The sequence below is a fragment of the Heterocephalus glaber genome, unplaced genomic scaffold, assembly GCF_053883595.1.
Source record: "Heterocephalus glaber isolate CG9 unplaced genomic scaffold, H.glaber_assembly_v1.0 deba00001481, whole genome shotgun sequence".
Classification (NCBI taxonomy): Eukaryota; Metazoa; Chordata; class Mammalia; order Rodentia; family Bathyergidae; genus Heterocephalus; species Heterocephalus glaber.
Genome location: NW_028258317.1, coordinates 45,639,407 through 45,663,611, shown reverse-complemented (window position 1 = coordinate 45,663,611; position 24,205 = coordinate 45,639,407). Strand labels below are relative to the sequence as shown.

At 37.9% G+C, this 24,205-nt stretch overlaps 1 protein-coding gene and 1 pseudogene across 14 annotated transcripts in view; one reads left to right on the top strand and one right to left on the bottom strand.

Moving 5' to 3' along the window:
- Positions 1-24,205, bottom strand: part of Ermp1 (endoplasmic reticulum metallopeptidase 1) — a 70,704-nt gene that overhangs the window by 23,247 nt on the left and 23,252 nt on the right. For 12 of the 14 annotated variants that reach the window (XR_002392474.2, XR_002392475.2, XR_204906.4 and 9 more), the window contains exons 9-13: positions 21,346-21,520; positions 20,521-20,711; positions 10,567-10,719; positions 7,823-8,025; positions 6,668-6,783 (exon numbers count right to left, since the gene is read on the bottom strand). Coding sequence is in view for 4 of the 14 variants with exons in the window: in XM_087183994.1 (XP_087040120.1) it covers positions 6,668-6,783; positions 7,823-8,025; positions 10,567-10,719; positions 20,521-20,711; positions 21,346-21,520 (838 nt within the window). In the remaining 10 variants the exon portion in view is untranslated. The remainder of the gene's footprint in view (positions 1-6,667; positions 6,784-7,822; positions 8,026-10,566; positions 10,720-20,520; positions 20,712-21,345; positions 21,521-24,205) is intronic. The other 2 variants (XM_087183996.1, XM_087183997.1) reach the window with 1 other exon arrangement.
- On the top strand, positions 10,874-18,187 carry LOC110347715 (mitochondrial inner membrane scaffold 2 pseudogene; annotated as a pseudogene).

Sequence of the window (24,205 nt, the reverse complement as noted above, 5' to 3'; positions counted from 1 at the left end):
GTACTCACTACAGAGGTTTACTAGTTTGGACATTCAGAGTGTATCAAAAAGTAATGATGTACAGCAGAAAAGGCACAGAATCTAAATGAGAAAGCTGTGTTAAATGTTAGTATTGTCAAATGCTACATGACACTAACCATTCATGTAATAAATTCAAGTCACAATTTTTTGATCTGTGAAGCAGATTTTTTTAGATGATTATATTAGAAAGCATGTGAAAGTGTTGAAAAGACTGCAAAGTGCTATAAAAGTACTGAATAGCATGATTATGAATAGAATTGCAATTTTCAGACTTGATATATAACACTTTTCCTTTAAAGCATCAAGAACTTCTAGGAAACTAACAACAAAAGCTGTCAAACTAAAATAAAACTAAACAAAAAACCACAACCTCCATATAACCTTAAGATGGAGAATACCCAAATGTGAAGAAAGGATAAATTTTTAAATCTGAGGCATGGATGTGACCTACTCATGCAGGACCCATTCCTGTAGCAAGGCTTTGTGAAAAATGCAAACCAAGTAAGTCCACTCTAAATCTGAGCATGCTACAGTTCAGCTGGAGCAGGATTTAAAGGAAGTTACAGTGCACACTATTGAAATATTTTTCAAATCCAAAGCTTCTGGAAAAATAAAAGGAATGGTAGCATCCTTTTACATTTGGTTGGTGAAGGTGAAAGGTAATAAGGGCACATTTGTCCTGGAAAACAAAAGCCATCTACACCAAGACAAAATTTAAAACTTAAAGTCTGTTGTACTAACAGAAGAGGGGCACACTGGCTATTTTACAAGTTCCAGAAAAATAATGAAGAAAAGGATAAACAGGTGTATAGTTACTACAAAAAAAACCAGGACCAACACATCTCAAAAAATAACCATTAAGCAAAAGAAAACGCTATGACAAAATACACTCAAAAAATATTTGGGGATACAAAAAAACCTATAACCAATCAAATTTGTTTGGTATACAAACTAAAAGGAGAAATTGAAATCAAGAAAGAAAAGACAGACTAAGTTACAAAATTTCTATATGGTTCATTTCTAGATGTCCCCCAAAACTTCATGCACTCATAGGTGGGGCTCTGGGAAGGTGACTGGATCATGGGGTGAGATACTCAAGAGTGGACTAATCTGCAGATGAGTTTACAGTTGACTGTGATGTTGGGAGGCGAAGCCTAGTCAGAGGCAGGTCACTGGGGGGTGGGGCCTGGAAGTCTCTCTCCCTCCTCCATCTTTCTTCCTGTTGCCTGCTTCTCTGCCTTAGAACCAGCTTTGAACTGAAGCCTCTACAAACTGAGCTAAAATAAACCTCTCCTTTAAGTTGTAGGTGTCAGTTATTGCGTCTCAGTGACGAGAAAGTAACGAAAATAATGTCCAAGGCAGAATAAACTCAAATGACAAGCATGAAAGGATGAAAAGGTACTAAGAAAAAGAAAAGGCAAGTAAAAAAGGTCAGTGGGAGATAAAGTTAGAAGGCAGGTCAAAAAGAACCAACAGTCATTTAATTTGTATCCCTAAAGAAGTAAAACACTATAATGGAACATAACATACTTAAAAACTGTAATCTAAGAAAAATTTCCAGAAATAGACCAGAATCTACACACTGAAAAAGCCTATCTGGAACCACAGAATATCAACTCAGAATGAAAAACTTAAAGATGTACTCAAGTGAAACTATTAAGCTAAAAATAAGATCTTCGAGCCGGGGATTTAGCTCAGTGGTTCCACTGCCTGCCTTCGCAAGCTGAGGACCTGGGTTCGATCCCCGGTACCAAAAAAAAAAAAAAAATCTTAAGATTTTAAGATCTTAAGTAAAAATATCAGACGGCAAAAACAGTACACAAAACAAGGCAACAATGAGAACAAATTTTTTCAAATACTGGAAAGTTCAAACTAAACTTTTATATCCACCACTTGTCCTTCATTATCGGGGTAACAGAATACCAGTTTTTTGTTTGTTCATAATTAGGATTTTAGTACCAAATACATTATTAAAATACTGAGGTAATAGTGGAAGGGAAATATTACATGCTGTAACAAAAACTGGAAGAAAACTGAAGAGGGAAAGTATAGTAGGCAAACTTGGTTGACAGTTTGAAGAATGTCATGTAAAAATCAACACACAAACTGGTGGCCTACACCTGTAATCCTAGAACCGTGGGAAGCTGAGACACAAAGATTCCAAGTTTGAACCTACTCTGAGCAACTCAAGTGACACTGACTCAAAAAAGGGAGCTTGGAGATACAGCTCAGTGGAAAGGTTCTGGGTTCAATCTCCAGTATCCCCCCAAAAAAGTAAAAGGTCAAATAATACAGGATTAAAATAAACCATGAACCTTTGCAAACTTTAGAAAACAATTTTAATGAAAGCCAAGAATATGTATCTCATAGAACTAGGAATATTGCAAATAAAGCAACACATAAAATACTGTGACAAGACCAAACGTATCAGTCATAAAAATAAATGTAAATAGACCTAACTCATTCACTGAAAGAAAATTTTCAGCCTGGCTTACAAAGCTAGGCCTAATCATACACTCTATTCAAGAAACAGATTCAGAAAGGGTAAAAAAGTATGAACGAAAGTATTTGAGGCAAGTGGAAGTAATTTTATTTTCTTTGAGACAGCATCTCCCTATACAGTTCATGCTGGCCTTGATGTCACTATATAGCCCAGGTTGGCCTCAAACTTGCAGCAATCCTGCCTCAGCCACCCCAGTGCTAGGATTATAGGCATTAGCCACCATACCCAGCTGGAAGTAATTTTTTTAAGGGCCCATCTGATAGCCTGAAAGAATAGCATTGAAGACAAAAAGGCTTAAAAATAAGAGCACTTTTATTGCTAAAAGTCACAATTCACAATGCAGATACAAAAACTGTGAATACTCATCAAGTGACATAGCAAATACTTTATGAAGCAAAGCTACAAGAGATGACAGGCATGGTGGTACACACCTGTAATCCCAATACTATACTCGAGAGGTTGAGGCAGGAAGATAGCCAGCTGAAGCCCAGCCTGGGTAACTTTGGAAGAACTTGGCTCAAAATAAAAAATTTAAAAAAGAGTTGGAGATTAAGATCAATGCAAAGGCCACGAATTCAATCCCTAGTATGGGGGAGGGGGGACCACTAGAGATGCAAGAAACAGTATATACTGACTGGATAAGCATGTTGGGGTGATCAAAAATATGGTGAATGTTTAACATTACAGTAAAAGATAATTGTCAAGAATGATGAGGTAAGTGTTTGAAGTATGAGGGAGTACTTGAGGGGAATTAATGGCAATGTGTCTTTTACTGTAATACTTTTTTTAGTTTAAATAGTCACTGTATTTTTTAATCACACTGGGCTGACCAACTGTTTGTGGTCAAATAAACACTTTACAGTGTGTCCTCATCTCACACTGCAGCTTCTAGCTCTTCCCCAAATTCAAAATGACCATGAAAGGTAAATGTTTTGAATTAATTCAGGACATCAAAGTGGCCTTGACAACACAATGACAAAAGAAGAATGAATGACATGAATGATAGGATAATTGTTTAAAACAAGGAGGGGTATTTAGAGAGGAATTAATGTAAATATGTCTATTACAATAAAGTTTTAAATACAAATGATTCCCATGCATTTTGATCTCATCTCATTCATCCTAGTAAATCTGTAAGTCAAAAATATAAATTAAGCAAGGTGTGGTGGTACACACCCGTAATACCAGCACTTAAGAGGCTGTGGCAGAAGGATCACTGCGAGTTCAAGTCCAGCCTGGGATAGTAGGGAGTTTATTGTGGTCAATCTGAACCACATAATGAGACTTTGTCTTGGAAAAACAAAACCTATCTTGCATACAAATAAAGCAGGGATAAAAATAAAATTCATAGTAATAGTTTTTGTAGTAAAACTAAAAATGACTTCAGCAGCCAGGCATGGTGGTGCACACCTATAGTCCCAGCACTTGGGAAGATGAGGCAGAAAGATTGTGAATTCAAGGCCAACCTGGACTTCAAATTAACACCCTGTCTCAAAAAAAAAGTAGAGGGAGGGGTGTAAAGGGATGAAGTAACCAAAAGAAAGTACAAGGAAGTACAAAAGAAAAGCTGATATCAATGAAATGAAATAAAACGAAAACATAATTTTAATAGTCAAATACCCAATTGTTTTTAATTAATAATAGTAAGAAACACTTGTTAACTTGAAGAGAAATCACAAATACACAAAAAGTAACAAAGATGTCACAAATTTTTAAAATCATATTCACACTACTTTATGGCCTCCACACTTATAAATTTTAAAGTCCAAAAGAAACTAGTACTGTACTTTGCTAAGAAACTAGATTAACAAAACTGAACAAACATTTTGCTAGGAAAATACAGATTACCAAAAATGATACAGTCTAACCTGACCGATTTTCCTAGAAAAGGTTATTAAGATGTTCTCACTGAATTCAAGCTAAACTTTCAACCAGATAATTCCAATGTGCCATAAATTGTTGAAAGTAAAGGGAACGATAACTAATTCTTTTTTTTTTTTGGTACCAGAGATCGAACTCGGGTCCTTGGGCTTACACAGCAGGCGGTGAAACCACTGAGCTAAACCCCGGCCCACTTAATTCATTTTTATGACATAAATCTGATAAAAAGAATAAAGACAAAAATGTATCATTCATATGTGTGAGGCAAAATTTCTAACTAACACTAGGAAACATTAGCAAAGAAAATCCAGCATCACTTAAAACTGTAAGTCAGGAACTGGTAGAATATACCATGATAATATACATGATAGAGAAATGCTATGATAACCTTCATAGATGCTTAAAATTAAAAAGCCTTTCACAAAATTAAACATCCATTCCTGATTTTAAAAATTCAAGAAACTGGCAATTGATGAATACCTGCCGAGCATGATAAAAATACGTGCCTTAGTCCTAAGAGCAGTATTTTACATGTAGGAAAACATCACAGACCTCTGCCCTAAGAGAAACAAAACAAGGATGCTCACGATATCCATGAGTTCTATACTACGTTAGAATTATTGATAACTCAAATAATTAGAGGCTAAGAATTGGTATAGAAGTAGTATATTTGTAGATGATGCACAGTAGTCAATAAACCCCACCCGAGGTCTATTCTTTATATGGCCCTCAGGGTAGGAATGGTTTCCTTTTTTCTTTTTTTTTTTTGGTACCGGGGATCGAACTTGGGACCTTGCGCCTGTGTGGCAGGCGGCAGAACCACTGAGCTAAATCCTCGACCCTCTTACATTTTTTCAAAGGGTGATTAACAAAAATAGAAAAGAATCTGTTACATAGATCTATGTGGCAAAACCCAAAATATTTACTATCCAGCCCTTTATAAAGTTTTACCATCCCTGATAAACCTTGAGAATCTTGGAGTATGAATTATTAAACTAGCTCAAAAAATGAGTCAGTGAGGTAGTAGGATATAAAACAACCAAGCTATAGCCACAAAATCTAGATGAAGAAAATTGTACAACATTCCTAAAAGACATAAAAACATTTGAACAAAGGTAAGTCACTCCCAGTTTATGCATTGGATGACTTACCATTTCTTCAAATTTATTATGGTACTCAAAAAATACAAATAAGAAGCTTTTGGGGGGAGTTTTGTTTGGCTGGTGGTTTATGGTATTAGAGATTGAATCCAGAGAGCACTGAGTTATACGACAGCCCTTTTTATTTTGAGACAAGGTCTCACTGTATTGTCCAGGCTACCCTCAAACTTGGAACCTTCCTGCCTCAGCCCCTGGAGTAGCTGGGATAACAGGCATGTGCCCCCACACCAATGTTCTATATTAGAGTTAGATGTTATTACCTACATTCATGTGAAGAAACAAACATGCAAAAACAGCAAAGAAAATACTGAAAATCTAAAGCTAAAAAAGAGCTTAATTTTTTCTATCATTTAGCCTCTATAATCATTAAACTATAAAGCTGTAATTAAAAGTGTGATAAGTGGTACACAAATAGACCCACGCCGACACAGTTAAATGATTTTTGACAAATGCACCAAAAGAAGTCAAAGGGAAGGTCTTTTTAATCAGTGGTACTAGGACAAGTGAATATCCATAAAGAAAAAAAGGCCTGACACTGACACCTCACATCACATCCAAAAATTAAAGTGGATCATTAGTCTAAACATAAAAACTAAAGCTATGAAGCTTTTAGGAGAAAACATAAAGAGTATTTTTGCAGTCTCTGGGTAGGCATGTATTTTTTGGAGCTAATATACAATGCACTTATACTAAGAAAATCCTATAAATGAGACTTAAATTTTTAAATTTCAGGGCCAGGAATGTAGCTCAGCAGTGCAGCCTCTGCCTGGCAAGCATGTGTCCCTGAGTTTGACTCCCAGAACAAGAAAAAAAATTTTTTTTTTAAATTTCAGTATTATAAAACATAACGTTAAAAAATGAATAAAACGGCTGTGGTGACACATGCCCATAATCCTAGCAACTCACGAGGCTAAGGTAGGAAGACTGCAGCTTTCAGCCCAGTTTGGAGAATTTAGCAAGACCCTGCCTCCCAAAGTAAAATAGGCTGCAAATGTAGCTCTGTGGTGAAGCCGTGTATCCTGCATGCACAAGGCGCTGGGTTCAGTCCTCAGCATGCATAAAGCCAGGGAGGGATGAAAGGGAAAACTGGCATCTGACTTACCTGTTGCTTCGAAGGTCAACTTTACAGAATCCCAAGGTGTCTGTTCTTTGGATATAAGTCTGAAATGAGCAGGATTTCTTGGAGAAACTTCTGGGGCAGGAAAATACCAGTTTTTCCTATTTGGAAAGGTAGCTTCAATATTTAGGATGCCTTATTAGCTCATAGCTATCCATTTCACAGTTCGTGTTTAGAATACACGAACACATCTTTGAATAAGAAACAAACTGACAGGTATAATAAAGGACACTAACTTCTCTTAATAAAACGTTCTCAACTTTATAATACCTAGGTAACTCCTTTGTTCTTAGTTTAACTATAAATATTGCCCGAAAGTATCACATATTCTGAGGTGAAGCCTTTGGAAAGTAATTGGATTATGGGACACTACAGACTTGCTGTTAAGTAGGTTTTTGTTGGTCAGAAGAAGGCGATAATTGAGGTTGTGATCTTCAAGGGTGCATCTCCCTCCCTGGCTCCTCCCTTCCCTCCTGGCTTCCTGGCTGTCAAGACTAAGCAGCTTTCCTCTGTGGCAGCCTCTTCCACCATGCCCTTCTTGCCTTGAAGCCAGCCAACCCTGAACTGAATCCTCTAAAACTGTAAGCCAAAATAAAGGACTCCTTCTTTAAATTATGGCTGCTGGGTATTTTGTCCTAGAAACAAGGAAAAGTGACTAAGACACTAGGTGATCTTGATTTCCACTATATATCCTATCTCTTCTCATCCAATTCTTTACTGCCAAATTATAAAAACTTCCCAGAAATAAAACCATTTGAGACTGATGCTTAACTGCTATCTATTATATTCTTAAGGAATGTCTCCCTTTCCAAGTGCTCAGGTTTCTAGAAGACTTTTTAAATTTGTTTGTTTTTTGTTTTTTGGGGTACTGGGGATTGAACTCAGGACCTTGCACTTGCAAGGCAGGCAGCAGCACCACTGAGCTAAATCCCTGGCCCCAAGACTTTAAATTTGAAAAAACAAAACTATCCTTCTGAGTTAAATTTCAGTACATTAAAGTAGTTTTGTAGTGATTGAAAAATAATATAAATACCACTGGAGGGTTAAGGGTATAACAGCTTAAAAGTAAGAGTACTAATGTACTGATAAGACTTGAGAACGAACTAAACCCCAACTTATGTAGAAAAGCAATGAACGAACCTGATCAGAAAGTGCACTGGAAGATACCATGGGAACCCACAAAGGGGTGCGTTCTCCTCACAGTGAGCTCGAATGGTATCATTGATCTCAGGAATGTGAGGTGTTATATGAGACATTCCAGTATAATCAAACCCATTGATCCATATTCCAGAGTCCTTTTTAACTATGTTTCCTTCTAAGTCATGAAATGTTCTAGTCATATGCTGAAAACAAGAGTAATGAAAAAACCGTTTCAACTACTTTCTACATTCCCAACCCAAATTAATAAAGACTGAATAAAATATGACCATACCAAGAAATGAAAAAAGAATGCTCAATGAAAAAAGAATGCTTAGGTTTAGTAAGATATGGTTAGAGATTTTTTTAAAACTGAATGATGGATATATATGTGACCATCTTATATCTACAAATATATTTTTATATTTTAATTTTATATAAAAATTTTGGTTGGGTACAGTGATAGGCACCTGTAGTCCCAGCTACTCAGGAAGCTAAGGCAAGACAATCACTTGAGCCCAGGAATTCAAGACCAGCCTGTGCAACACAGCAAAACCTCATCTCAAAAAGAACAAAAAAATTAAAACCAATAGGTCTTAAAAAACATGAATTTTATACCTTTTAGAAAAGGATTTAAAATACAGTACATCCTAAACACATTACACATTCATAATCATTTCTCTTCAATGTGTTACATGAAGCTAATTCATATTGCAGAGAAAGAGGTAACAGGCTTGTGCCTAATCCAATTCTGTGAAAAAGCGCCAAGCTTCATAAGGAATAGTTTTATTAACCACTTACCAGTCCAATTATTTAAACGCAGGATGACCAAAAATTGCATATTTTTCATCAATTTTTATAATAGAAAATATAAAAACTACAATTTTATCAAATCTATTCAATACAAGAATCCACTGGCCAGGCATGGTGGCACATCCCTGTAATCCCAGTACTCAGGAGGCAGATGCAGGAGGATCACCTCCAGTTCACGGCCAGCCTGGGCTACATAGTGAGCTTAGGGCCAGCCTGAACTACAAAGCAAGACCCTGTCTCAAAAAGACGAAAAAAAAAAAAAATCTACTTATTGAAATGCCACCTGCCCAAGTGATGCTCGGGAGAGTCAGTACAGAAATGTGCACTGCCTGAGTGATGCTCAGGATAACCAGCCTGAAAAAAATCAAACAGTAAAAGAAAAAGGGCTAGGCCAAATTACTCACTATATAAGGTTTTACTGGAACACAGCCACACTCATTGGCTAAGGTCATCTATAAAGTCATCTACGGCTGACTTTGCTCTACAAAACAGATTAGCTGTAGTAAAAACTAGTAGCTCACATGGCCTACTATATTATCTTCCCCTTCATAGGTAAATTTGTCAACTTCTGGTGTACCAGCTCTGTAGAGCTGAAGAACCTCAAAACAAATGACAGCAGGATTTTAATTTTAAATAGAAATCTAGCTTTTCCTAAATCTTACTAGCATGATTATAAAAATTAGCATGCCAATAGAAACTACAACCTCCAGGGCTGGAGATTTAGCTCAGTGGTTCCACCGCCCATCTCGCAAATTCAAGGACCGAGTTCGATCCCCAGTACCAAAAATAAATAAATAAATAAATAAACTACAACCTCCTAAAAACTCTGTTCTTCACTTAAAGGTTTTGCAAATTATAAAAGTCACATAAAATATAGCAGTATTCTTCAGGACTTAAAGCAAGGCACATCTAGCCCATTTTCAAAATCTAAGTATTTTTAATTTTTCTAGTCCTACAATACAGTGGACCCTCAAGTTATGACCGGTGTGACATGGGAACAAGTTCAGTTAATTAGGTTAATGGAAGATTCATCTGCATTGTTATCTATAGCATGTATACAGATAAACATCCAGATCTCAACTGTATTGACTTACAACCAACTTGAGTTACAAACAGCCCTCAGGAACTGATCTAGTTCGTAAGTCAAGGGTCCACTGTACCCAGGTTATGCTCCTTTGACATTCTGTTTGACTATTCACAACCTGTAACACAGATGACTGAAAATGAAGCTGAGGCTTAATACCAGCTCTAAAAGAAAAAGCTACAGGAAGTTCTATATCTCATTTTAATAATCCCTAAGTTAGGCTATTTTCATCATCACACCATCATATATTACTGTGAATGTTACTTGAGTTTTTGTTTATTCAGGTACTGGGAACAGAACCCAGGGCCTTTGCACTCAACTACATCCCTGGCCTTTTTTTTAATTTGGAGACTCCCTAAGTTGATAAATTGCCCCAACTGGGCTTGAATTTGTGATCCTCCTGCCTCAGCCTCCCAGGGTATTGGGACTACAGGCTTGCATTACTATACCCATCTAAACTCAATTTTAACATTTTAAAATATCTTATTTTATTTTGCTAGTTAATTGTTAAAGATCTTTACTCAGGCTGTAGACATTTATGCAATCTGTTTTTCTAAAAGCTCATCATTCCCTGCTATGTATTTGCTCTTGTTTTTCCAAACAAGTAGTTTTATAATTTTAGTGGTAGTTAAACATTTCCAATTCTATCTCTGAGGAGAAATATGTCTATCTAATAAGAATGCCCCTTGATAGTCTTTCTCGTCACTGCTTTAAAGTACAAAAGAGTAGAGAACTAAACAGGTCAAGAGCAGGAAGTCAATTGAGTTTCCTGTTCACTACTAAAGCTCAAAACACACAAGGAGAATTTCTCCTCCTGAATCTCAAATAACTCCTACAAAATTGCTCTTACCTGAAGAATCATTCTCTTTGGCTTTGGATTAGCAGGATTGGAGCTGTATGGAAAAAAGGTTCCACTGCAAACAAGGAGGAATGTAACTGTACATACCAAAGTTAGAGATATGAGGGTTTTTTTTGTGCTTCTGGCAAGGTAGATGAAGTTCATCTAAAACACAAAAATAGAAAAATTACTATATTCACTGGCAGAAAGGTGTTTTGGTTTTTTTATGTTACTAGGAACTGAACTCAGGGGTGCTCTATCACTGAACTACATCTCCAGCCCTTTTTATGTTTTTATTTTGAAACAGGGTCTCACTGCATTGCCCAGGCAGGACTGGAACTTATGATCCTCCTGCCTCAGCTTCAGTGAGTCCTGCGATTGCAGGCATGTGCCATCATGCCCAGCTCAGAGACATTTTTAACTGACTGTATTTTGTAACAGGCATTATTCAGCAGATAATGAAGAAAATTTATCACCATGTGAAAATAAAGCACTAATTTTAGGGTACACAAGTCAAAGCCTAGGAAATGACAGATACATCCAACTGGCCAAAATGGTGCCTTCCAACAGGCAGCCAGAAACCAACGGGGAATAAAAGAAACTGAGCACCGTGTTCTTGTGCTCAATCAGCAAAGAGAGCAAAGAATGTAAACCCATCATCAGCCAAGCCATCACCTTATTTTATTTGATTTTATCAATGCTCTTCAATAGTGCACCACTGAACTGCACCAAAAATTAGAATATCAAGGGTTTCATTAAATTACCAAACATGCTAGGCATGGTGGCACACACCTATAACTCTAACATTCTGGGAGGCTAAGGCAGGACAATAGCAAGTTCAAGCCCACCCTAGGCAACTTAGTGAGACATTGCCTCAAAATAAAGAAAAAAAAAAAAATAGCTGCACATAATCGCACATGCCTATAATCCCTGCACTTTGGCAGGCTGGGGCAGGAGGACTGAAAGTTCAAGCCCTGACTGGGCATCTTAGCAAGACCTTGTCTCAAAAGTAAAAATTTTAAAAAAGGGTTAGGGAGATAGCTCAGTATAAAGGCCCTGGGTTCAACCCCCAGTACCAAAAACAAACACAGTAATAACAGTTTTTTAAAGAGGTATCTAGAGGTTTATTAGGCAAAAGTTTGAAAGCACACACTCAGAAATATAGTGCAGGCCCTCAAGACAAAAGGGGTATTGTGATCAGGAACTGGGTGTATTTATGGAGCCTGGGGTGAAATTTAAAATCAGGAGTAGGGGGAGGTAGCTCAAAGCAAAGGCCCTGACTTCAATCCCCAGTACAGCAAAAAATAAAAATAAATAAATAATAAACTGCCAAATGTAAGCTTTTTAAACTTAAGTAGATCTGTAGTATTTCAATAAAACTCAAATTCCATTCAGTATTTCTATACTATGCCAAAGACTTGGATGCATATAAACTAAGCAGTCAGATGTGCCTTCAAGACTGCCTGTGAACCTGCAACTGAGGAAAAATTATTACAAAGTAATACTGTCCCTTTAGATCATAAGTTAACCAGTGTCAACACAATCAAAACAAGTCTGAGCTTGGGCAGTAAAGTTAATGGCTCTGTCTCAAGCTGACATCCAGAAAACACTAAATATACTTAACTTTTTAATCTGTAACCAAATCATTGAACTGAAAACTGGAGAGGACTCACAAGACTCATTGATGGTCTGAAATGGTCTGAAAAAGCCATTTTGATAAACAATGATCTAAACCCAGATCCAGCCTTCTTTACCTAAAAGCCCACCACCTAAGTTCAGTAGGTAGAAAATACCATGAATGCAAAAATATTTTCATTAGTAAGAAAATGAAAAATTAAGCAAATATTCATAATCTACTCTACTATGCAAAGTGAAAGGATTTTCCTATCTAAAATGTTCCAAAAATCTATCAGGGATAATCTCCAACAGAAGAGTAGCATTCTTGGGTGAAAGATCTTATGTTTGTACACTGTAATTAAAGAAATACGACAAAGCACCCAGGATTTAAAGTAGTAAGTCAGCAAAACAAAATTCTTACAAAGTATCAAATATCTTGCCAAGGGAATGAGTTTCCCATCTACTGGGAAGCTGGTAAATTTAGGAAAAGAGAATCTTTTAGGTTAAAAAGAAAAATCCTTCCTGTCATAATCCTGTGGTTTCTATCATTCTCAAACCAGGTATTCCCAAAGCTGTCATAAAAATCTCACTTTAAGCTATCAATATTCAAGGTTCCTCTTCTCTAAAACAGGAGGCTCATCTTCTGCCTCTTTCCCTGGAAGAGCCACCATGGTAATAGTGATTAAAAAGAATGGCAATCAGAGAACAAAGGGGAAGGAAGAGGTTAATCACCTTTCCAATTCTACTTCTGCTCTAAATGTTTACCCTATGTCATTTTTTTTCCTTAAATTCTTTTATTGGTACATTTTAGGTATACAATACGTTTACATTTATCATTGAGTGCTTGTGCCTGTACATGTATCTTGGTTCTTATTTTTACCCCATTACCTGTGCACCCTTCACCTCCTCCACCCTTCCCTATTTACATAGACTTTGTTTCCATTTTTTTTTATTTTCTCACAATTTTTCCTTTCCCTTCTTTCCTTTCCCCTTCCTCTCCCACCACCCCTACCCCTTTACCCTGTCATTTTAAGTTATTTTGGTTTTGTATTTTGGTACTAGGTATTGAACTACATCACCAGCCCTTTTTTATTTTGAGGTAGTGTCTTACAAAGTTATTAAATTGTCCAGGTTGGACTCAAACTCATGATTCTCCTGCCTCAGCCTCCCAGGGTGCTAGGATTACAGGCATGCATCACCACACTCAGCTACTTTAGGTTCATAATGAGTGAAAAAATAAAATGAAGAGAAGCTCAGAAAGGAATGAAATATCCACCAGTGTGCTAATGACTCTGAGCTATTTCTTGCTGAGTTTCCTTTTTTTGGGAGGTGTGGGGAGCAGTACTAAGGATTGACCTGCCATACACCAGACAAGCACTCTGCCACTGAGGTACATCCCCAGCCCTTTTATTTTTTATTTTTTTTAAGACAAGGTCTCACTAAATTGCCCAGGCTGGGCTTTAACTTGCAATCCTCCAATTTTAGCTTCCCAAGCAGCTGAGATTACTGGAATATGCCACCACACCAAGCGAAATCTCCTCCTTCTGATCCTACTCCTATTAGCAGTCCTATTTTGCCACTGTCAAAAATCAATATAACCATGACAGCCCAGCAAAAAGTAACCTAGGAAACCTGTTAACTGGAAACTTGACAAAAATGTAACTGCTTTCTACAAAATATATTTAATATATCCCCAATGACTGAAAGAAAAGCTCTCCGAGTAAGCACTATAGTTCAATTCTCCATTACTTCAGGAGAACAATTTCACTGTTAAGACACTATCTTTAACACTGCTACACATAAATAAGAAAAAGAAGAGAATGATAACCCAAAGCATCAAAAAGCAGGTCCATTTCACATTATAATAAAAAATTAACAGGGTTTTAAAAGTATTTTAAGAGATACACTTGTCTTGAAAAACTTTCCCACTGAAATATAATTTAGGAGCTCGGGCTCGCGGGCAGCAAGGTCTCACCGCGCACCATGGCCGGGCTGCTGGCGCTGCTGGGCCTCGCTAGCCGGGCATCCGGATCCGACCTCGCGCCACCTGGCTCGTGGGCGCAGCCACCCCCTGCGCCCCACCACCCCTGGCCCTGGCCCAGGCCCAGGTCTGGCCGGGCCCAGATGCCCGTCTGCTGCTCGCGGGGCCTTCTCTGGCCACCAGGACCCCAGCAGAATCGCCAACAGGCAGCGATGCCGGCAGCACACAGAGCAAGCAGAGCAAGTCACAGCAGCTGAAGATTTTCCAGGAATATGGGGCCGTCGGTATGTCACTGCACTTTGGAATCTCATTAATCTCCCTGGGCCTGTTTTACATGGTTGTTTCAAGCGGCGTAGACATGTCTGCAATCCTGCTTAAACTTGGATTTAAAGAGTCGCTGGTGCAGTCAAAAATGGCAGCAGGCACAAAGTACCATCGTGGTGGCCTACGCAATCCACAAACTGTTTACACCAGTGAGAATCAGCATCACCTTAGTCTCCGTGCTCTTCATTCACAGATATTTTTGGAAAGTGGGTCTTTTTAAACCTCCAACTGCAAAACCTTGATAAACACTTCAAATGCAGGCACTGAAAACCTAGATAATACAATTTGGATTGATTTTAGGATTGTGGGTTTTTCTGGGGAGAAGCTGGGAGCTAATTGCTATGTTCTCATGGATAAAGTTTACCACTGCCACCAAAAATCAGATTTTTGAATAATTATAATTTTAGGCTTTAGACATTTTGCTAACGCTATTCATCACAGGGCTATGCACATAATCTAAGATGTCAGCATCACAAATGAGTTAACATCTCAAAATCAAACAGCCCCCTATATGTTCCTTCTGGGTCCTTGGTGAGTCTGTCTGCAAAAGCCCCTGGGGTTACTCATGCTCACGTTCTTTAAAAGCAATGATTAATTTAGTCGGCTCTTAAAATTCCCTTTCCTTTGATTTGTTGTCAGCAGCCTGCAGTTTAATGTGCAGTATTCTGCAAAACAGCTGCCAGGGCTACAATTAATGAAGCAAAAGTTCACAATTTTATGTGATCATAGTCTACATTAGCATCAGCCCTTTGACATTCATTACACTCGTTCTGGGGAAAGAAAGGCAAGTATTTCTGGTGTGTTTCATTGATTCCTAAACACCTTCAAATCTGGACATCTCTGAGTTTGAGATGGTTTTTCTGAAATTTCATTAAAGTGGGGCAGGGTCCCTTGTCTTTGTTTACGTGAGATATGAAAACCTTGCCCATTAGTAATGGTATCTCATGTGCTTCCAAAGTCTGCGTTCAGACTTTGGATATGAAAAGATCATCATAGCCCTTCCTGGACAGTATTTCTCTCATTTCAAACTTCAGACATTCCAGAATTGTCACAGTGTTTACAATGTGTCACTACTTACATATATATTTTTAACTGAACTAAAATTATACACATGAAAGACTTGCACTACTTCCCAGAAAGAAAAGTCAGTAGTACTTGTTATAAATGGAAGACAACCATGAAATAATATTTATACAAGCTGGGAAGAAAAGGAGACTGGCAGGTACAATTAGTCTACCAGGCTGGTTGTACCCAACAAAGGGAAAGTGTGTTAGGGAGATTAGAATTCAAGCACAGAGACCCAAATTTATGGCTTCCTCCTCTCGGGAGTGGGTAAGACTATTCTCTGGGCCTTTACACTCTCAGGACTCATTTATTAAGTCTGCCCTGCCGAATGGTTAAAGGAGGGCTGTATTTATCTTTCTGGCTCACAACTCCATCTTTAAAAGTTATTTCTGTGATAATTAGGAAACTAAAGAAACCATTAACTATTGATTTTACTGAGCTCTGGCTGTGGACAGTTCCCTAGTTAAACCATTATTACCTATGCCAATTAGTTATCTCAATTAACATTTAAAAGGATGTTTGTGGGACAAATTCTCCACTTGCAAAATTACTTTTCTTTTTTTCTCAGTACTGGGGATCAAACTAAGGACTCTGTGCTTGCCAGGCAGGCACTTTGCGACTGAGCTACATCCCTGGCGCAAAATTAAAGTGGAACGTTTTCTTTCAAAGCTCTTGGCATATTGCAGCTTTTCTGGATTTGAAGCTGGAACTGCCTTTCTGGGATCTAATTCCCACGGCATCTCTATAGCAGCTCCCTATGCCTGGTAACACCAGTGATAGTTTTTTATACGAGACTGGACAGAAACCTTCCCATCTTATCTTGTATTTAAACAGTGGCTTGTTCACTTTGGGCTATCCCCCCATTTATACCAGTGCAAAATGCCTATGCAAAAAAAGCTGAAAGCCCCAAAATTCAGGGGCTTAAAACTCAATCTTCATGTGTTAGGAGTGGACTGCAAGGGCGAGCAATAAAACAAATCATACCAAATAGCCATATCACTATCTTCTAAGCCCCAAACCCCCTCCATTCCTGTGGCCAGTGGCCAAAACATGGGAAAAAAAAGAGAGAGAGAGATGAGGTCAAAGGAGCAGGGAACTAAAGTATTATGTGAATTTACCAGCAAGATATAGACTGTATTTGCATTGTTTTTAAAGGAATTAGGGGACTGCTCTATTTTAAAAATGTAAACCACTGTCTGCCTCTAATTTTTTTATCTGACTAGGTGAGCAGTTTAAGTGAAACAAATAAACATCTTTATAAAGTTAAAAAAAAAGAAAAATAATTTAGGAAATAATATATTTTTATCTTCTTTCTTCTGGTTTCAAAGTTGTCCATTCTTCGGCAAAAACTTTCAGTTTCCACAGTGAAAGTTTCTGGGAGAAAGTTCACTTCCTTTCTTCAATGAAACAGAATTTAAATGCTCCACACTTGGGTCATATTTTATAGGCACTAATAATGTCCACCTATTCGGTGTAATAAATACTCTGAGGCGGGTCCAGTTTAGAACTTAGCCAATATTAGTCAAGAGTTTCATCTAACTTCACTATCTCCCTTAATCTTCACAATAGCAAATCTATCTATTAACAAATACAGAGGATCTAAGAGTTAATAATAAAACCAAAAGAAGTAAACCACAAAGGCAAAGAACATTTAAAACTTTCCATCAATCCCTATAAACAGGAATGAATCATTATCTTAAAAGTGAAATGGCTAGAATGCTAAGGTTTCTTTTAGAACTACTACAGCTCAAACAATAATGTGCATAAAACTTACTCTATGTGGGTGTATATGCAAAGCCACATACACTGAGCTTTACTAGCCACTAAGGGGTTTTGGTGGATTATGTTGACTACAGTTGTGGTATTCCCCTTAACTCTTTTGGTCTTCAGAACCTAACTTCCACAAAGATGCCCTATACCACAGTAGTACGAAAAAGCTCCATTATCATCCATATCCATGAAGAAATGAGCTATATTAAAATCTTAATACTTTTTCTAGAGAGATTGAAGATGATATCAGAAAATGGACAGACATCTCCTGCTCCTGGGTAGGAAGGATTAATAGAGTGAAAATGGCCATACTTCCAAAACTGCTATATAGATTTAATGCAATTCCAATTGAGATCCCAGCAGCAGACTTCATAGACCTCGAGAAAACAAGCCAAAAATTCATTTGGAACAAGAAGAGACCCAGAATAGCAAAAGCAATTCTAGGTAACAGAGACATGGCAGGGGGTATCACAATCCCCAACCTGCAACTATACTACAAAGCTACTGTGATAAAAACAGCATGGTGCTGGCAAAGAAACAGACCTGAGGACCAGTGGAACAGATTAGAAGATCCAGAAACAACGACAGACACACTCAGTTATCTCATCTTTGATAAAGGAGCCAAACACCCTCACTGGAGGAAAGATAGCCTCTTTAATAAATGGTGCTGGAAAAATTGGGCTTCAACTTGCCAAAGATTAAAACTAGACCTGTATCTCTCACCATGCACTAAACTAAAATCAAAATGGATTAAAGATCTAAATATTCAAATAGAAACTCTGAACCAGTTGGAACAGAGGTTAGGTAGAACCCTTGAAGACATCAGTGTAGGAAAAGATTTTATGAACAAAACCTCAGTTGCCCGTGAACTAGCACAAACAATCAACAAATGGGATCTCTTCTTATTAAAAGGCTTCTGCACAGCAAGAGAAGCCACCAGCAGTGTGAAGAGACAACCCACAATGTGGGAAAAAATCTTCACCTGCTCTTCCTCAGACAAAGGTCTACTATCTTGAATCTAGAAAGAACTTAAAAAGATCAGACCTCCCAAATTTAAAGACCCAATCCGAAAATGGGCATCTGAAATGAATAGACATTTCTCAGACAAAGAAGTAGAAATAGCAAATAAATACATGAAAAAATGTTCAACATCACTGGTCATTCGACAGATGCAAATGAAAACAACTCTGAGATTCCACTTCACTCCAGAAAGAATGGCTGCTATCATGAAATCAACCAATAACAAATGCTGGCGGGGCTGTGGGGAAAGAGGAACCCTGCTCCACTGCTGGTGGGAGTGTAGACTGGTGCAACCACTGTGGAAATCAGTATGGAGATACCTCAAAGAACTAGGACTGGAAGTCCCATTTGACCCCACTATTCCACTGCTGGGGATCTTACCCAAAGAATTCAAAGAATCATACCACAGTGATATATGTGCGCCCATGTTCATAGCAGCACAGTTTGTAATAGCTAAAACTTGGAAACAGCCCAAATGCCCATCAACTGGAGACTGGATAAAGAAAATGTGGTTTTTTTATAAAATGGAGTACTACTCAGCCATAAAAAGTGAGAAATTAGAGACATTTATAGCTAAGTGGATGCACATTGAGGCAATACTCTTAGGTGAAATAAATAGGACACACATGTGTAAATACCAAATAGTTTCTCTGGTGTGAGAAACTGAAAGTGTAAATAAGGACTAAATGTATAATAGGTAATGTGAAATAGGAAGAACAGGGGCAAAGGGGAAGGAAGTTGGAGGGCTAGGGGAAAGGATAGAAGGGAATGGGATTACTATGAGAAAATGGAAAAATAGGAACAAAATCTTTGTAAATAGGGAGGACTGGCGAGGTTGAAGGGAGGGCTGGGCAAGGGTGAAAAATAAGAACCAAGAGAGACTATGTAAAGGTGCAAATTTCCAATGATGAATGTCATTATATTGTATAACTAAAATGTACCAATAATTGGAATGAATAATCGATAATGCAAAATAGGAAGAAAAGGTCCAAAGAGGTAGGGGTAGTGGGAGGGGCAGGGGGAAGGAAAGAAGGGAAAGGAAAAATGCTGATAAATGGAAATAAAGTCTTTGTAAATAGGGAAGGGTGGAGGGGGTGAAGGGAGGGCTAGGAATGGGGAAAAAATACGAACCAAGATGCATTATGTAAAGGTACAATTCCCAATGAGAAATGTAATTGTGTCGTATACCTACAACGTACCAATAAAAGAATTTAATAAAATGCCAAAAAAAAAAAACTTAATACTTTTTCTATTTGGTCCTCTAGCCTTAAAGCTCAAGAAATACCTATGGGTATTCAGTAAGCACTCCTTCTCTTAGGAATTCCAATTAAAACAGACATAAAACAAAGGCCTGCCTTCTCTAGAGGGTTGGACTGAGACCTGGAGGTATGGACACCATGCCAAGAGTAGAACCCTGCCTGGGGATTCCAGTCTTAAACTCAGTGTGACTATCTTTTCTGCCCTCTAAGGAGTCCCAAGGGGAGAGCAAGGATAGCAAAGTTTTTCCCTACTAGGGTAGAAAACTCCCAAAGTAAATTGAAGACTGACAAGGCCAGTGATACGGTTTATTACTTGGTAAATGAAGGCATGTTGGGTATCCTAATTGTGTATCACCCAAGGAGACAGATGCAATTAATGAACTGACATACCAGCAATGAGGTAAAAGCCTCATCAAAATTAGTCTTCCTTCCCTACTTCCAATGGTACTAATAAAACTACTGTTATTTATTAATATTTGGCTCTAACAAACATGTCCAGGAACCATTCTAACAAACCATTCTAAAGGCAATCTCCAACAATTCTCATTTGGTATGCATTCCACAGATTCACATTCAGATAGTCTGAAAGGCAATTTGAAAAGGGGTCTATAATCAAAGGATTTGAGGGGCCAGGAATTTAGCTCAGTGATTTTGCCGCCTGCTGCGGAAGCACAAGGACCCGAGTTCAATCCCTGGTACCAAAAAAAAAAAAAAAAAGGATTTGGGAGGATGAGGAGGCAAAAATTAAAAACAGCAACAACAAAAGAACCCATTCTACGTTTTCTTACCATAATGAGCCCACAAGATGCACAACCATTCACTATTTCTTTTACTTAAGACATTCTCAAAATATAAGCAACATTATTTCACAGAATCTGGGATGGCTAAACTCATCATATTAAAAAAAGAGCAAAATGGTTTTTTTCTTACAAAATAGGAAGATAGAATCATCGTACAACCAGCCAGAATGGATGCCAGCACAATATCAGGTGGGATTTCTGAACCACTTCTCCCAAGGATAGGAGTAAACATCTCAAATACCGCCCAGATGAGGTACATTGCATAAACATAAGGAATAAACATCCCCAAAAGGTAAAAGGCAATAAATTTTCCTTGGGCACCTAGAAGAAAGAGAAAGAAAAAACATCTATGAAATACTACCCTGAGGTGCAGACTTTTATGGTGATGGGTCTTGGCATCTAAGAGAAATTAGGTTAGATGCACTTCAATACATGTTATCTACTGAAATAACACAAGTGCATTCAGAGAGGATAAAATACAAACAAGAATTAAAATACCAATAATATATTAGTATGTGCTCATAAACACAAGAATGAGATGGGACATAGGGTAAGATAAAAATTTACATGTTATAAAAATTTAAAGGGTTGAGTGCAGTGGCACACTCTTGTAATCCCAGGTACTCAGAAGGCTGAGTTGGAAGGATTCTAAGTTCAAGGCAAGCCTGGGAAACATAGTGAGACCTCATCTCAAAAAAAAAATAACAAGCACTTGGGAGGCTGAGGCAGAAGGATTGCCATGAGTTTGAGGCCAGCCTGGGCTACATATTGAGTTTAAGGCCAGCCTGAACTACATAGTGAGACCCTGTCTCAAAAAACCAAAATAATAACATTATTATTAACAATTATTATTACTACTATTATTATTTGGAAAGGCTACTCAATAAAACAAAGTCCCTGAAAGTTTTATATATTTTAAGGAATTTTTCATCTGTATCAAAATTAATTCCCCTACCATGCTGCTTAAACTCCTTGTGCATGGCAAGCTTTGTGAGCAAAGGAAACGCTACCCAGACAGCACTAATGAACGCCGAGCAAAGTCCTTGGTAAGTGAACATTACAAGAAAACTACAATGCACAAACAGTGAGATGTCAAAAAACACTTCTCCCAGATACTGGTCACTGGCATTCTGAAAGAAAGAAAATAAACAGTCTCATTACAGGTCGTTCATAAATGAGCTATATTTTGTTTTAAGCAGAGTCTACCCTTTAAACAGACGAAGTAAACACAAACTTCTGTCCTACAAAGTAAATTCAAAATTACTGCATAGGAAGGGTAATTTCACAAGATGGAAGGAAAACTGTCTAATCTGTACTTTTCTTTCACAGGGCTAAAAGTAATCGTTGGAAATATTCCAAAATAAAAGGTGTCTGTAAGTTTTTCCAAAGACAGAAGCAAACCAAGCGGCCTGTGAAGGAACTGCTGCAGGTCCACATGGAGTACCTGAGGGCTATGATGGGTGTGGTTTGATTTTCCTGCCTCTTTTCCATCTCCAACTGGTCACCCTTGCCCTCTTCTTGTATTCCTGGCACTTTCATATAAAATTTGAGCTACCTTTTCTGCGACTTGAAGTCAGAGGGCTCCTGGGCACCAACCTGCACTCTTCAGGAAAATGCTGCCTTATGCGCATAATACATCCTAACATCAGCAGGAGTGAGTTTCTCAATGCAAATGTGAGAGTTACAATTACAGTGCATAAATACTAACATGTAAATAGATGTCTTTAAATTTCTTTTTCCTCTGCCTTCTCATTTCTGTTTATCCCAACGTGTGTTTAAGGCACCTCATTCCAAGAGCTCAAAGGTTTCTGCTTCATGATTTCAGAACAAGTTAAAGTTCATTTGACAAACGCTTTGCATACTAAAAGACATGTTATAACTATTAACACTTAGATGTTCAACACAGTGTTAATCAAGAGGCTTGGTCTTTTTCCAGGCATGGTGGTGCACACCTATAATCCCAGTACTCAGACGGCTGAGGCAGGAGGACCACCATGAGTTCAAGGCCAGCCTGGGTTACAGAATGAGTTCAAGGTCAGCCTGAATTACATACATAGAGAGATCCTGTTTCAAAAACAAAACAGCCCAGCCTGGGCAATTTAGTGACTGAGACAGTCTCGAAATTTAAAAAGGCTAGGGCTGGGACTGTAGCTCAGTGAAGACACCCTGGGTAAATCCCCAGTCCTGAAAGAAAAAAAAGAAAAGAGAAGAAAGAAAATATGTTTTACAGAAAGTACCCAAACTGTATCAAAGACAAAATAAACATCTCTCAAATCCATTTTCATCCTTACTTTCATTTATCCCTCCCATTCCTGCACCATTCCAAACACTCTATATAGTGTTACAAGTTTTCCTACTAAATCACAAAATCTATATCCTGCTAAAAATTTTTAATGGTGATCCCAGTGATTTTTGGGGTCATGATCCTAGCCTACTTTTCAGTTATTGTGCTGTCCACACTTTTTCTTCACCCCACTGGATGTTTTAATGTATCTCGTGTATTCCCATCTTGACTGTTCATAAACCCACTCTATCTAATAAACTTCTATTCATGCTTCAAAAACCCCAAATGTCACCATCTCCATCATGACACCTCCCTGACTTCCACAAGCAAAATTCATCTCTCCTGCCCCTGTGTATAGCACTCCCTATATATCACTCTATTTCACTTCACCCCACAATGTACTACAATCAATGTGTTTTGCATCTCTTCCCAAATGAAACCATGAGCTTCTCAAAGAGATCACATTCTTATGAATCTCTGTATCACCAGGTCTCATCATAATGCCTAACTGCTTAAAAAATATATCTGAACTGAAAATGAAACATTATTATTTCCATTGTATTTTCCGCCCAAAGTCTTATAATCAGACCACTCAAATTAGTGGAAGTTGAACTTCTCTAGGCATTTCTATCCCACATCTGTCCCAATCAACAACATTCAATCATATTCTGGGTATAATACCTACACTGAGAATAAACATGTGAAACTAATCCCTTTAGCTACCCTCAAAAAATCTTTCTTCAATAGAGTCTGCTAACATGGAAAAGTTCCTTAGACCACCTCACAACGTTAACTGAAACTGAGACCAAAGACATCCTAGTAGAAAAAGTTTAGATTACATTATTCCATGTTCCCAATCTTATCCCTCCCAGTACAAACTGAAAAGCAGATATCTACTGACTGTCTTAAAAATAAGGGAGTTTCCCCCTTAATTCTCTTAGAAAACAAGGAACTATTGCTCTCTTAGTATATTTCATTTTTAGTTGCTATTTCATAACCTTAATTCTTTATATTTACCAAATTTATACCACTGAAACCATAACAATTATGACAGCATTCTCTAACATACAGTATAAATCGTTTAGAATCCCATTTCTCCTCCCACCTTTTTCCCTAGCAATGTGTCTTTAACAACATGCATGCTATCAAAATCTGCATCAACAAACATATAAGTAAAAGAAAAACAATGAGAGAAATATTAAAGCTTCTAAGTGCAACATTCCTTTATGCAACAAGTATTTGCTGTGTGTTAATGCTGTGTATCAGATACTCCCTAAGCAAGGGAATACATGATGAATAAAACAATCCCTGCCCTCATGAAGCTTAACAGTCCAGTGAAGAATATCAGTATTCAAATATAAGCAACTGGGTGAGTCCAGGGTGAGTTGGTAGACACCAGAACATGTTACCAAAAAAAGTGCAGCAAGCATGGCAGAGACGAAAACTTGCTGTCACCACCATCTGAAGCACCATTTATAGCACAGCTTTAGAACCTCGTTTGAATTCTCCAACACAACTCTCAGAATAAGAA